At 41.2% G+C, this 14,451-nt stretch overlaps 2 protein-coding genes across 2 annotated transcripts in view; one reads left to right on the plus strand and one right to left on the minus strand.

Moving 5' to 3' along the window:
• Positions 1 to 5,968, minus strand: part of RBPJL (recombination signal binding protein for immunoglobulin kappa J region like) — a 44,290-nt gene extending 38,322 nt beyond the window's left edge. The window contains exon 1 of the mRNA XM_067467111.1: positions 5,910 to 5,968. Within this exon, the coding sequence (XP_067323212.1) occupies positions 5,910 to 5,968 (59 nt within the window). The remainder of the gene's footprint in view (positions 1 to 5,909) is intronic.
• MATN4 (matrilin 4) overlaps positions 1 to 14,451 on the plus strand; it is a 55,846-nt gene that overhangs the window by 1,784 nt on the left and 39,611 nt on the right. The window lies entirely within an intron of this gene.

A 14,451-nucleotide genomic window follows, 5' to 3' on the forward strand; every position in this document is an offset into this window, starting at 1 on the left:
ATCCTTTAGTGGCCATAATGTCTTTGGTGGGTGGGTGAGTTCAGAGCTGTCGTCTAAATAATGTTTCCAGGTTCCGCTGATGGATGGATTCATCAGCAGATCTCTCCAAGGGATTGCTCTGATTTCCTAAATAGATTGCCTGACATTCCTCAGCTATCCAGTTCAGAGTGACTTATTATTTGCATCTCAGATTTCCTGCTGAATAGTTCAGCATCCTCTTTTGATAGCAACTCATTAGATATTTGAAAGCTGGGTTGTTGTGAGTTTTCCATACTGTATGGCTATGTTCCAGAAGCATTCTCTCCTGATGTTTCACCCACACTTGAGCCCCCGGTATTTATTTATCGTGTCATCAGCAACCAGACCCTGGTTGCTTCTGAGGCGAGAGAATCAGCCGTCTACGAAGACGTTGCCCGGGGACGCCCGGATGTCTTGCAATCCTGCGAGGAGGCTTCTCTCATGTCATTGCCCCGGTGGCGAAATGGGTTAAACCTTGTGCCACCGGGGTTTGAATCCGGGGAGAGCATGGATGAGCTGCCTCTGTCAGCTTCAGCTCCCCATGCGGGGACATGAGAGAAGTCTCCCACAAGGATGGTAAAACTTCAGAAACATCCGGGCATCCCCGGGCAATGTCTTTGCATTCTATTAAATGTCCTTTGACCAGTAGCTGGCTACTTGGAGTGCCTCTGGTGTTGCTATAAAAAGGTCCTCCATTGTGCATGTGGCAGGGCTCAGGTTGCATTGTTGTATGTGGTCTGTGGTTTGCTCCTCTCCACACTTGCATGTCATGCTTTTTGCTGGCAGGACTGCTGATTGATAGGTCAGTGGTTCGAATGAGGTTTGAGCTCCTATCTGTCAACTTCAGCTTCCCATGTGGGGACATAAGAGAAGTCTCCCACAAGGATGGTAAAACATCAAAAACACCCAGGCATCCCCTGAGCAATGTCCTTGCACATGGCCAATTTTCTCACACCAGAAGTGACTTGCAGCTTCTCAAGTCACTCCTGACATGAAAAAAAAAAAAAAAAACAAACCCCGCACCTATGGCAGGCATCCTCAGAGGTTGTGGAGTCAGGAGAGAATGCTTCTGGAACATGGCCATACAGCCCAGAAAATTCACAACAACCTAGTGGATCTGGCCATGAAAGCCATTGACAATATTTGAAAGCTGCTTTCATATATTTATTTTCTGTTGCTGCCGAAGGTGAGCAAATGGTAGCTTTGCCCAATTTTGATCCAGGCTAACCTTGCTGGATCCCTTCAGTGTTTTCTACCTTGTTACAAATTAAAAGTTACCTGCCATCTCAAGCACTGTCTTCTGGATGTATCAGGAAGTTTTAGAGCACTGTATGCAGAAAATCAGGCCATCAGTGGACTTGGTCTTCTCCATCTTACCTCCTGAAGCTTGAGTTTTCAAACAAAAAGCTTTCCCAGTTTTGCCTACAAATGCTTGGGCTGAAGCTGGCAGCCTTGCTGTGGATGGAGCTCCTTCTCTAAGCTAAAGGGTGGGTGACTCCCCAGGTCAAATGGAGTTGGAGGTTGAGCTTGGGGAAAATTTATTTATTTATTTGTTTATTTACAGTACTCATATTCTGCTCTTCTCACCCCAAAGGGGACTCAGGGCAGATCACAGAACAGATATATGGCAAACATTCATTGCCAATTTTACAATGGCAACAGATACAGTTATATATAGACTTTTCCTCTTCATTTAGCATCATTGGAGGCTGTGCTCGGTTCCAACCACAGGGGGGTGATGTCGCTCCATCTCCTTGCCAAAGTGCTTTCTTTGTTTGTAAACTTTCCTCTGAATGCCATACCTAAAATACCTCTCCACTTAATGTGGTTCCTATTCATCTACTCACATTGCTGTTTTCGATCCGCTAGGTGGGTGGAGAGCTGACTTGAAGGTCAGGAGCTCACCCTGACCCAATTTCAAAAGGTCAACCTTTTCGTTGGCAAGTTTTACTGCAATTGCAGGTGGTGATTTATTTATTTATTTATTTATTTATTTATTATTTACAGTATTTGTATACCGCTTTTCTCACCCCGAGGGGGACTCAAAGTGATTCTTGATTAACCTGTTGTGCTTAAGCCAGCCCTTAAATACCCGAAACCCTGAAATATTAGTACGACAAAAGAATTTGAAACCAACAGAAGAAATCTCAGTTCTTAAGAGTCACAAGTTAGTGTAATAGTCAGACTTGGTCATGGTGGTCCATACTCTAGTTACATCTCAAATAGATTGCTACAACATGCTCTACGTGGGGTTGCCTTTGAAGACTGTTTGGAAGCTCCAAGCGGTCCAACGGGTGGCAGCCAGATTGCTCACCAGAGCGGCGTACAGGGAGCATACAACTACTCTGTTACTTCAGCTCCACTGGCTGCCAGCCTGCTATCGAGCACAATTCAAAGTGCTGGCTTTAGCCTATAAATCCCTAAACAGTTCTGGTCCTGCTTACCTGTGCAAACGGATCTCCCCTTATGAACCATCTCAGAGTTTAAGATTGTCCAGGGAGGCCCTGCTCTAGGTCTCACCTCTTTTGCAGATGTGATTGGTGGAAATGAGAGACAGGGTCTTCTCAGTGGTGGCCCCTCAGCTGTGGAACTCCCTACGCAGTGAAGTTAGATCAGCCCCCTCTCTCCTGGCCTCCAGAGTAGAGAAAGTTGGGATATAAATATAATAAATAAATAATATATGGAATATACATCGCTCAATGGGGAGGGAATAAAAGGCAAATATCAACTCACCTTGTCTTCCTCTGTAATCTCAACTTTTGAAGTGATGTCCCAGACTGATCCTCTAATTTTAGGAGTCAGCCACTGCTAAAATACTAAGTAGTATTGATGGTTATATTCCTAAATGCAGATATGTGGCCTGGGGATACTTTGTGCCACCTGGTTTTCTTACAGGCCTGTAATTTTTGTGTAAAAAGTGTATTGCATTGCTTATGATGGATGCCCAAGAGGCCACTTTGGGATGTACGCAGTCTTTGAAAAGTCTTTGATGCACAGAAGTAATGAATGTGTAAGCAAATCAGTATGTCTTAAACAGCTGTCAAGAAGAATTTTAGAGCAGGAGTTTATCGTCTTCCTTTCATAAAGTACTTGTATCTGTTTAACTTACTAATGGTCATATTTGTGTCTTCTGCTTCTTTCCAGCTGTTTTTCGTTTCTCCCCAGTTTTATCCTGAAATTTAGGGCCTTCCACACAGCCATATAAACCAGAATAACAAGGCGAATAATCCACAATATCTATTTTGAATTGAGTTATCTGAGTCCACACTACCATATAATCCAGTTCAGTGTGGATTTTATACAACTGTTTGGAAGGGGCCTTAGTGATCTTGTAAGTGATACAAGGGTACCCAGTGAATTCTGTAGCTGAGTGGAGATTTTAATTGGAGTCACTCAGATCTATTGGTAACACTCTGCTCCCAATTGTGGCTTAATGCCATACAGTTATAGCACAATTGTAGCACACTGCACATCCTAGAAATTCTTCAGTTTGTAGTCTGGCACTAAAGCTCTCTAGTTGAGGAATTTTAAATACTTTTTCCTACATGTCAAATTCCAAGATTCCATAGTATGTTGACATGGCAACTGAAGAGGATTCACAATCCTATGATGGTGTAATGTGAAAGGGTTTCAGGATAGGGGCGACTGAGGTTACTGCTCTGCTGTTGGGAAAAGGGAAGCAGCCAGGCTTTGAAGCTGCAAGACTATTCAATGCTAAACAAGGTGGCCAATTGCAACATTCATACTTGCCTCAAGCAGGCAATAGTTCTTTCTCCCACCCTGGGCATTCCACAGACATATAAACCTCACATGCCTAGTTTCCAACAGACCTCACAACTTCTGCCTGCCATAGATGTGGGCGAAATGTCAGGAGGGAATGCTTCTGGAACATGGCCATACAGCCCAGAAAACTCAAAGCAACCCAGTACTGTTTTCACCAGTTTCCATTAACTTAAAACTTTAAAAGTAGTGGGAGGATTTAAAGTCACATTTAAATATCAGTGCAATTAACTTCTATATGTAGGTTGGAAAGGAAGCCCTCCTCATTTGCTCCAGCCTCGCTCCACTTCCATCCCATATGTTATTGCATGAAAATCTAGAAAAAAATCCCATAGGTTTGTGAAAATCCTAAAATCATCTTGCTTTGATATATAAGAATAGAAAAAAAATGTTGATCTCTTTGATCCATTTAAGATATTTTGAACAGTCCAGAAACTTGGAATATTATAACTATGGTTGGCAATCTGCTATTAGTACTAAATAAAAGCAACTGGATTAGTATAGCTATTGCTTGTTGGAAGGCTGAATGCTTTCTTAAGCTATTACTATGAGAAGGTATGTTTCTTTCTATCCTTGGTTCTTTTACATGAAAAGTTGTGACTGGTACATACTTTAGAGCAGAACAAAAGCTGTTTGAAGTGATCAGATCCTTGTCTGTGGCTGATTGTTTAGTCTTGTACACCTGTGGTGCATTTACTGAAATTGGGCCTGAAAAATAGGTAACTAAATAGGTAAATGCCGGCACACATGGCAAGCATGTTTGCACAAGCAGTTGCTTGCTTTTGGCATGCTGTCTGGTAAGTGCACAAGCAAAATCAATTAATTAGCTGCATGAATAGGAGATTGTTTGTTCTGCCAGGTTCTTATGTCACTCCAGTGTCTTGTTCTTACATGTAGCAATGTGACCAGAGCAGAATTAACGAAGTACTTGTAGGATGTGATGATACCTATGCTGTTTATTTTCTCTATAGCAGAATTGCTTCCATCACCCTAGAGCAAACCTTTCAAAGAATGTGCTGAGTAACTAGGGATCTTAACCAATTAGAGAAAATGTAAACTGCTAGCTGTGTTTAAGTCCCATAGGAATTTAATGGATATCATCATCATCATCATCATCATCAAACTTCAAAGGCTCTGGCATAAACTAGTACAGGTGGTCCCAGTGATCATTGGCACTTGGAAACAATAAACATTGACAAAATCATGATTTGTCAACTGCAAAAGGCCACCTTACTTGGATCTGCACACGTCATATGAAAATACATCAACACAGTCCTAGACGCTTGGGAAATGTTCAACTTGTGATTTTGGTATACGAAATCCAGCATATAGATCTCGTTTGCTGTGACATATTGTGTTTTTGTGTCATTAAAGTAACAACAACAATCATCATCATCATGTTACTGAAGGCTTTCATGGCCAGAATCACTGGACTGCTGTGAGTTTTCTGAGCTGTATGGCTATATTCCAGAAGCATTCTCTCCTGACGTTTTGCCCACATCTATGCCAGGCATGATCAGAAGTTGAGAGGTATATTGGAAACTGAGCAAGGGTGGATTTATATATCTGTGGAAGGTCCAGGGTAGGAGAAAAAACTCTTGTCTGTTGGAGGCAAGTATGAATACTGCAATTAATCACCTTGATTAGCATCGAAACTCTTTGGAGCTTCAAGGCCTAGCAGAGAAGCCACTGAAATCCACAAGTATGTGGATAATTTCAACAGATAGGAGGAAACCGTGAACATGAACAAAAAAACTCTAAAATCAAGACAGTAAATAAAGAACAATACTCTAAAAACAGGGGAATTTCAGACATGAAACAACCAGGGCAGCTAACACTTCCCAGCAAAACATTCCCCCAGGAAAGAATCAGCCAGGCCTTGAAGCTGCAAAGCTTTTCAATGTCAATCAAGGAGATTGATTGCAGCATTTACACTTGCCTCCAACAGACAAGAGTTCTTTCTCACACCCTGGACCTTCCACAGATATAGAAGCCTCCCTTGCTTAGTTTCCAATATTCCTCACAACCTTTGAGGATGCCTGCCATAGATGTGGGTGAAACATCAGGACAGAATGCTTTTAGAGCATAGCCATACAGCCTGGACAACTCACAGTAACCCAAACATCATCATCATCATCATCATCACCATCACCATCACAATCATGATCATCCTTCTTGAACTACAAAGACTCTGGCACAAGGCAGTAAAGGTGGTCCCAGTGGTGATCGGTACACTGGGTGCAGTGCCTAAAGACCTTGGCCTGCACTTAAAAACATTTGGCACTGACAAAATTACTATCTGTCAGCTGCAAAAGGCTACTTCCAGTGATACATCATACAGTCCTGGACACTTGGGAAGTGTCCAATGTGTGATCTAATACAAAAGCCAGGATAGTGATCTTGTTTGCTGTGTACTAATCTTGTTGTGTATCAAATAATAATAATGATAAGCTTTATTTATATCCCGTTCCCTCTCCCCGAAAGGACTCAGGGCAGCTTACAACAGAAGAAACACAATTAAACATACAACCAAATCAAACTTAAATCACACAATAATTAATGCATAAAACCCACCATAAACATATTACTAAATTGGCCTTGAAGTAATCCCCGCCACATTTTGTGTCTGTTTCCAAGTGAATAGGTGCAGGAAGCCTCTCCCAATTATTGTGTTAGCTGGGCTGATGGGAGTTGTAACTGAAAACATCTAGAAGGCACCAGACTGGGAAATACAAGCTTGGTCTATTCATCACAGACAGTTTGCCCTTTTTATTTCAGTGGGACCTAAGTACTCCTAATATTAAGAAGCCCTCGGTGGTCCAGTGGGTTAAACCCTTGTGCCAGCAGGACTGAAGACTGACAGGTCAAAGGTTAGAATCTGGCAAGAGCGTGGATGAGCTCCCTCTGTCAGCTCCAGCTCCCCATGTGGGGACATGAGAGAGGCCTCCTACAAGGATGGTAAAACATCAAAAACATCCGGGTGTCCCCTGGTCAACGCCTTTGCAGACGGCAAATTTTCTCACACCAGAAGTGACTTGCAGTTTCTCAAGTCACTCCTGACACACACACACACACCTCCTAATATTATGTGTCTTTGGGGAAATAAATATGCCTATTTTTTATATATGAATAAATAATAATTGGGAGGAAATGGACGTCTATTATTTTCAGATCATTATAGCAAGAGCAATCTTCAAAAGAACTATACAGTAGGGAGGATATCTGTGCCAAAATGATCCAATTCATTAAAATTCATAAGCTTTGATTAAGAAAGATGTTTTAGGGTGCATGTACACCGTAGAATTAATAGTTTGACACCACTTTACCGGGCATGAGTCATATACAGAATTGTGTGATTTGTTGTTTGGTGAGACACCAGCACTCTGGCAGAGAAGGCCGAAGACCTTGTAAAACTATAGCTTTCATGATTCCACGGCATTGCACCATGATAGTTGAAGTGGGGTCAAGCTGCATTAATTGGCCAAAGTAGCTGCACTCTTAATTCCCCCGACTCCACATAAATAGCCATATGCCTTTCAAAGGAGAATGTGTTATGCTTGATTCAGATACCAGAATAGAGAGGTGTATGCATGGGGACTGTGCTGTAAAAGACTCTTCTGTAATTGGGTAAACTATAACTGGAAGAAAACCATTGCATGTCTAACGGTAGGCAGAAAGAGCTCCTATGTAGGGGCGGAAGCATGTAACACAGAGCCCCAATTACCAGAAAAACCCTAGTATTTTAATATCGGGAAGGCAGACAGGAAAGGCCTGGCTCCATACTTCTGGAGTCAAGGGAACTTTTGTCCCATAGACTCAGGGGTTAAAAGAAGCACAATAAATTATCCTTCAGAACTCTGTCGGCATCTCATGCAGGGAATTGCCAGACCTCTAAGAATAAAAATCTTGTAAATGCTGGTGGTTAAAACAAGCCTGAGGCTACTGTGAAGGACTGGTGAGGAAACACTGAGCCTTTGCCTTCTGACTGCTTGGAGAGCTCAGCTTTGGCATTTGCCCCTCTCCGAGGGTGGCTCAGTACAGTGAGTGGATTTACTTCAGAGATGGAATTGGCCCCATGTGAAATATGAATTCCTGTCTGGAATGTGGGCAGGAGAGTTTGGTATTTCGGAGTAAAATGACACTATCTACCTAAATGAATAGGCTTTTGCTTTAGAAGTTTAGACATCTGGAAGAATTGTTGAAAACTTGCATAAGTTTTATGTAAAAAAAAAAGAAGAAGAAGAAAGGAAAAAGGGATGCCTTGCCTCATTTTCAGAAGTATTTCATCAGACGATGTTTAAAACGAGGGGTTGGAGGAAAGGAGTTCCTTTTCTCTCTTTTTACAAATGCTTTTTTCTCTTCTTTTTAAAGACTTCCACGCAACGTTGTCCTTTGCTTGTTCAAAATACAATGTGTCTCCTGAGATTTCCTGAAAGACTTCTCAGAGAAAACTTGAAACGTTTATTGTCTGCAACAGGGACTCTTCTATTAAATTCTCAACTGATATGTCTGGCTACTTTGGCAACTGGCTGAGAGGAAGAGTAATCTCCTCTGCTCACAAATATGTGACTTACACATCTGAAGAAATGAGAAATCAGCTGCCATGACTGAATTGCAATCTTCAACAAATATAGCTTTCCACTGCTGGGAGAACAAATGCCTAAAACTAGAGTGGCTGGATGTAAGAATTAAATCCTATTATATTCACTGGAATTTACTCCCAGATAGGTATGCATAGGATTATAAGATTACTACCTTAGATAACAGTTCTGACTGGTTAAGATGCCAAAAGCTAACTGAACTGACACTGTCAATTGAAATTGTAATGAAATTATTTAGGACTGCACTCATCTTTGGAGGCTTTTAAGCAGAGGCTGGATGGCCATCTGTTGGGGGTGTTTTGAATGTAATTTTCCTGCTTCTTGACAGGGGGTTGGACTGGATGGCTCATGAGGTCTCTTCCAACTATATGATTCTGTGATCTTAACTCAGTCATTCTCAACCTTTCTAATCCTTAATGCAGTTCCTCATGTTGTGGTGACCCCCAACCATAAAATTATTTTCATTGCTACTACATAACTGTAATTAGAGAAGAACGGGATGCAAAAGTTCTAAATAAATAAAATAAAATAAATAAATTTTGCTACTGTTATGAATCATAATGTAAATATCTGATATGTAGGATGTATTTTCATTCACCGGACCAAATTTGGCACAAATACCCAATACGTCCAAATTTGAAGACTGGTGGGGTTGGGAGGGGTTGATTTTGTCATTTGGGAGTTGTAGTTGCTGGGATTTATAGATCACCTACAATCAAAAAGCATTCTGAATTTCATCAATGATGGAATTGAACCAAACTTGGCACAAGGAACTCCCATGACCAACAGAAAATACTGGAAAAGTTTGGTGGCCATTGACCTTGAGTTTTGGAGTTGTAGTTCACCTACATCCAGAGAGCACTGTGGACTCAAACAGTGATGGATCTGGACCAAAATGGCATGGATACTCAATATGCTCAATATGAACACTGGTGGATTTTATGGAAACTAAACCTTGACATTTGGGAGTTGCAGTTGCTCAGATGTATAGTTTACCTACAATCAAAGAGCATTTTGAACCACACCAATAATAGAATTAGGCCAAACTTCCCACACGGAACCCCCATGACCAACTGAAAATACTGTGTTTCTGATGGTCTTTGGTGACCCCTCTGACGTCCCCCTCGCAACCCCCCCAGGGGTCTCGACCCCCAAGTTGACAAGTGCTTTCTTAACCCAACTAATATGTTCCTGTATTGGGGAAGATCTGAGTCTGATTTATCTTGCCAGCTCCATGATGGCTCGATTGTTTGCTTTTCTTTCTGAAAATATTAGCCAGCAGATCAGTTCTGCAGGAAGTTTCTCTCTTGATAGATTTCAGAAGTGCAATTTTGCTGGCAGAAAGGGATTTCTGTTGGTAAATGAGGCTGAGGTCAAGCTCTTACTCCAGGATTTCCAGTTTTTCCCCTTGTTCCTGTTGATCAACATTACCAAAGTGTAATACACATACAAACATTTCTGTGCCAAACACAGGCATGAGCTGGCAATAGGTGGAGATAGCTGCCCAAAAAGCAAAGCTACCTTATATACAAAAAACAGGTCTTCTCTTCTGGTGCCACTCACCCTAATTTCTTCCAGCCTGGATATATACCACAATCCCTTGGAACTTTACACTCCATGCTCCATCATTGAAGTATTAGAAAGGAAGGTCCATAGGCATAAAATTCTATACACATATAGTCTTAAGGCACAGAAACACATACACTTCCCAGTTGGTGAATACTAGTGTACATACATATAGCTGTATATAAGATATTTTTCCTTTTTGATGTTTTGTTAAATGCATAGATATTTGGATGAGATTCATAGTGAAAACATGCTCTTCCTATATAGAATCATAGAATCATAGAGTTGGAAGAGACCTCATGAGCCATCCAGTCCAACCCCATCCAAGAAGCTCGAAAATCACATTGAAATCACATTATAGAGAGAGAGGAGGAGCAGGTTTTCATTCTCAGTTTCATCCAAATATCCACACTCTCAACAAAACACCAGAAAGGAGAACCCACTTGTATACATACTGTATATACATACATACATATATAGAGACTTTATATATGCAAAGATTGACGAGTGAACTGCCAACATATTTTAATTTAATCAGCCAAAATGGTTGTATTGGGTACCTAAAAGCAACCCAGCATTTGCATAATGGTGTATTTTTTTTCTAATTCATTCTCTTAACACTGAATCTTGAGAATTTTTTTTCTAAATCTCTAAATATATATTTTTAAAAACACACTCTAGTAGCAAATTAGGGTGCTTGCCATTCAGCATGAATGATTGGCTTTGATCAGAAGACTTGGGTGAACTGATGTGTGCATGGTGGTCAGAGAGCATTCTTCACATCCCTGATTCTAAAGGAGCCTAATTGAAATCCTGTGGAAAGCAAAAGGACTGCCCCAGGCAGTTCAAGTTCCAAGTCACAGAATGCTAGTCAAAAGCCATGTCATTTTGGGGAATAGCAGATTTCCACTAACAACCGCAAAATACCATTAATGCATTCGCTGTAACTGCCAAAGACCAAAGTTTGACTTGATAAAAATAATCATGCACAGTGGTTTTCAAGCTTGCGACCACAAAGGAAGCCATTTCATACAGACTTGACTGTAAGAATCTCTTGAGTGAACCATACAAACCCTCAAGGAACATGTGGGTGTAGTCAACTTAATGTCACAAAATGTCAGTGAACTACAAATCCCAATTAAGATTGCCAAATTTTAGGGTCTGGACCTTCTCAATTGTGCAAGAAAGGGAAAAGAATCTTACAGTGAGAGAACAACTTTGCAAAGTATGTGCGCATATAAAAAGGTAACGGTTTCTCCTTGACATTAAGTCTAGTCAGTTCCGACTCTGGGGGGTTGTGCTCATCTCCATTTCTAAGCCAAAGCACCTACGTTGTTTGAAGACACTTCCTGGTCATGTGGCCAGCATGACTGCATGGAGCACCATTACCTTCCCATCGAAGTGGTACTTTTTGATCTACTCATATTTGCATGTTTTTGAACTGCTAGGTTGGCATAAGCTGGGGCTAACAGTGGGAGGTCGGCCCGCTCCCCAGGTTTGAACTGCAAATCTTTAAGTCAGCAAGTTCAGCTGCTCCCCGGGAGTGCATATACATTTTCCTAATTTGTGATATAAGATGTTTCCTTATTTGACTTAAATACTCTGAGCAATTATATCATACTTAATGACATCACCAAGGCCCACTCCTTGTAATATCAACCTAGCATGCATGAAGGTTCACCTCCATGCATTGCAAGTTCACAAGTCTCAACTTTTGGACCCAGGGTAGTCATATCTGGCAACCCTAGTCTTAGCAGCCATAGCCCAGCATATCTAGTGGTCTGCTAAGAGCTGGGGTTAAAAATGTGAAGAGTCACATGATTCCCTTAGGGAAATTTTTGGCCACTTCATTATATTAAAATCTCAATTTTCTGAACTTTTCTTTATAGAGATGCAAGGTAAAACCTGCAGACATTGGCCAGTATGGTGGAGGGTGGTGGGGGTTCTTGCTTCTTCCTTCTGGTGACATAAGCACTGGATAAGTTAAGTGAAGAGAGGCAGAATGATGAAATGGTTTGCGTGATGGATGAGGACACTGGAAAATTGGGTTCACATTTCTGTTCGACTGGAGAAATCTACTGGGTGACCTTGGGCAAGTCTCCATTTCTCAGTATCAGAAGAAAGGAAACTCACTCTGAACAAATTTTGCCAATAAACTTGGCCTGAGATAGGTTCACCTTAGGGTTGCCATGAATCAGAAAGCACAGGAGACAAACACAAGAGTCTTTGATCTACAATCCTACAGCCCTAGTTTTCTGACACAGACAAAACACGTGACATTGACTGCTGTATATACTTGTGTATATATTGACCTCATGTACAAGTTAAGGGCAGGTTTTAGGGCAAAACTTATTGATTTTGATATGATCCGTGGATAAGTTAAGAGTCACTCTGCAGAGAGGAGTAAGCAACAGCAATACCTCAGGAGATCAGACCCCAGGGCTGCCATTATCCTTTTCCTTTCCAGTCATTCAAAAAGGCCAGAACCAACACTGTGGCAGAGAATGTATAGTATGTCTTTTAGGTTGTCCCTCAACAGACTACATGAGATGTCTTGATCCATTTGCACATCTTGCAAAGGAAACAAAGGATTCACTGTCCAGTAAAAAGTCTCTTTCATATCGCAGATTAAGACAAAATATACTTATCTAAAACCACTTCTCATGTACACAGTCTTGAGATACACAGCTCTCTTCTGCACTTCATGCATAATAATAAAGGGGAAGAAGCAGTGATAGATTTTAGGAAAGTGTTTCTGTTACATTATTTTCACTGAGGGCACTTTCACACAACCATATAATCCAGAATATCAAGGCAGATAATCCACAATAATGGCTTGCGGTGGTGCAATAGGTTAAACCCTTGTGCCGGCTGAACTGCTGACCTGAAGGTCGCGGTTCGAATACACGAGACAGGGTGAGCTCCCATCTGTCAGCCCCATCTTCCCATGCGGGGGCATGAGAGAAGCCTCCCACAGGATGGTAACACATCCGAGCATCCCCTGGGCAATGTTCTTGCAGATGGTGGATTCTCTCACACCAGTAGCAACTTGGGTATATTCTCAATTTGCTTCTGACATGACAAAAAAATCCACAATATCTGCTTTGAACTGGATTATCTGAGTCCACACTGCCATATAATCCAGTCCAATGTGGATTTTATATAGCTATCTAGAAGGGGTCCAAGGGACCTCTTATGAAGTTCTGAAAAAATTAGTGTTCCCCCAAGTACAGTTTAAAATTGTGGCAAAGTAATTATATTTTGTATCTTTTCTCATTCTCTTTAAATAAGAATTACTTTGAATATGTAGTTTCCCTAATCAATTCTGAAAGTCTGGTATCCAGATTTTGATCTGGGATCTCATAAAAGTTTCATTCAGAGACTGACTCCTGTGACTCACCTTTCACACCTCTGTGATACCTGCTTGTGTGGTGAAAGAATTAACCTTCTGTGGATTTTTGCAGCACAGGCATAGCTTTAAGTATCATGTAACATTTTTTAGTGGTTTGAACCAGAGTTTTTTACCCTTGGCAAAACAGGGTTCCCCCCGCCTTTCAAAACAGAGTTGTTAAAACATGGTTAGAATAAAGATAGATGTAAGAGGTGTTAACATGTATCAAGCGCTCCCTGTCCTCCTTCCTTCAGTAAATCAAATATAGAATACTACTTATTTTACAGTCAAAGCCAGAGGTTGGAAAAGATAATTTTGTGGAGTACAGTCCCTAGAATTCTTCAGTGGCTATGTTGCATGGAGGGATTTTGGGAGCATTAGTTAAAAAATAGTACAATTTCCAAGCCCCAGGCAGGTTTTTTCCCCCTCAACTGAGCATTTGCTGCAATGATGTGAATGAGGGAGGCATTAGTTGGGGAGAAATTGTGGGAAAATAAAATTACCCCAGGCCTAGGCAACTGGCCCTCAAATTGGACTTAAAGAGGAGCCCACTGTGGGCATTCAGAGTGGGTTTACAAGGGTCGTATCAGTCTAATTGGAATGCTGTATATTAATATTACATATAGCTTCGGGTGTTGGGAAAATGAGATGATCCAAGGCTTGGCATAAGAATATGCCTTAAGTCCTCAGGAAAAAAATGGTTTTCTTCATGGACATTTTGATGTCTAGTCCTGTAACCTTTGCAGAGTTAAATCTTTTTACGTGCAAAGAAAAGCTGAGGGGAGAATTGAGCTGTTAGTTCTGTCCAAGTCACTATGTGTTTCAGAAATCTCACAGGGTTAGATGAGAACCATACTACAGCTTAATATGATGACTGATACAAAAGACACTTTATCTCTCAGACAAAACCCACAAAAGCTCAAAGAAAGGAAAACTCTGCTGAGATTCGTTCTCTTTTCAGAAGCGCGGAAAGCGTTATCCTTTTGCTTAAAAGCGACAGGGCACTGAGTACAGTAAATTCACTCTCAAAGCTGGCCAGAAACTGTGATTTAGATACTCCTCTCAGTCTGCAAAGGAACTTGGACAAGAAGCCTG

The sequence above is a fragment of the Anolis sagrei genome, chromosome 4 (genome assembly GCF_037176765.1).
Source record: "Anolis sagrei isolate rAnoSag1 chromosome 4, rAnoSag1.mat, whole genome shotgun sequence".
Lineage (NCBI taxonomy): Eukaryota > Metazoa > Chordata > Lepidosauria > Squamata > Dactyloidae > Anolis > Anolis sagrei.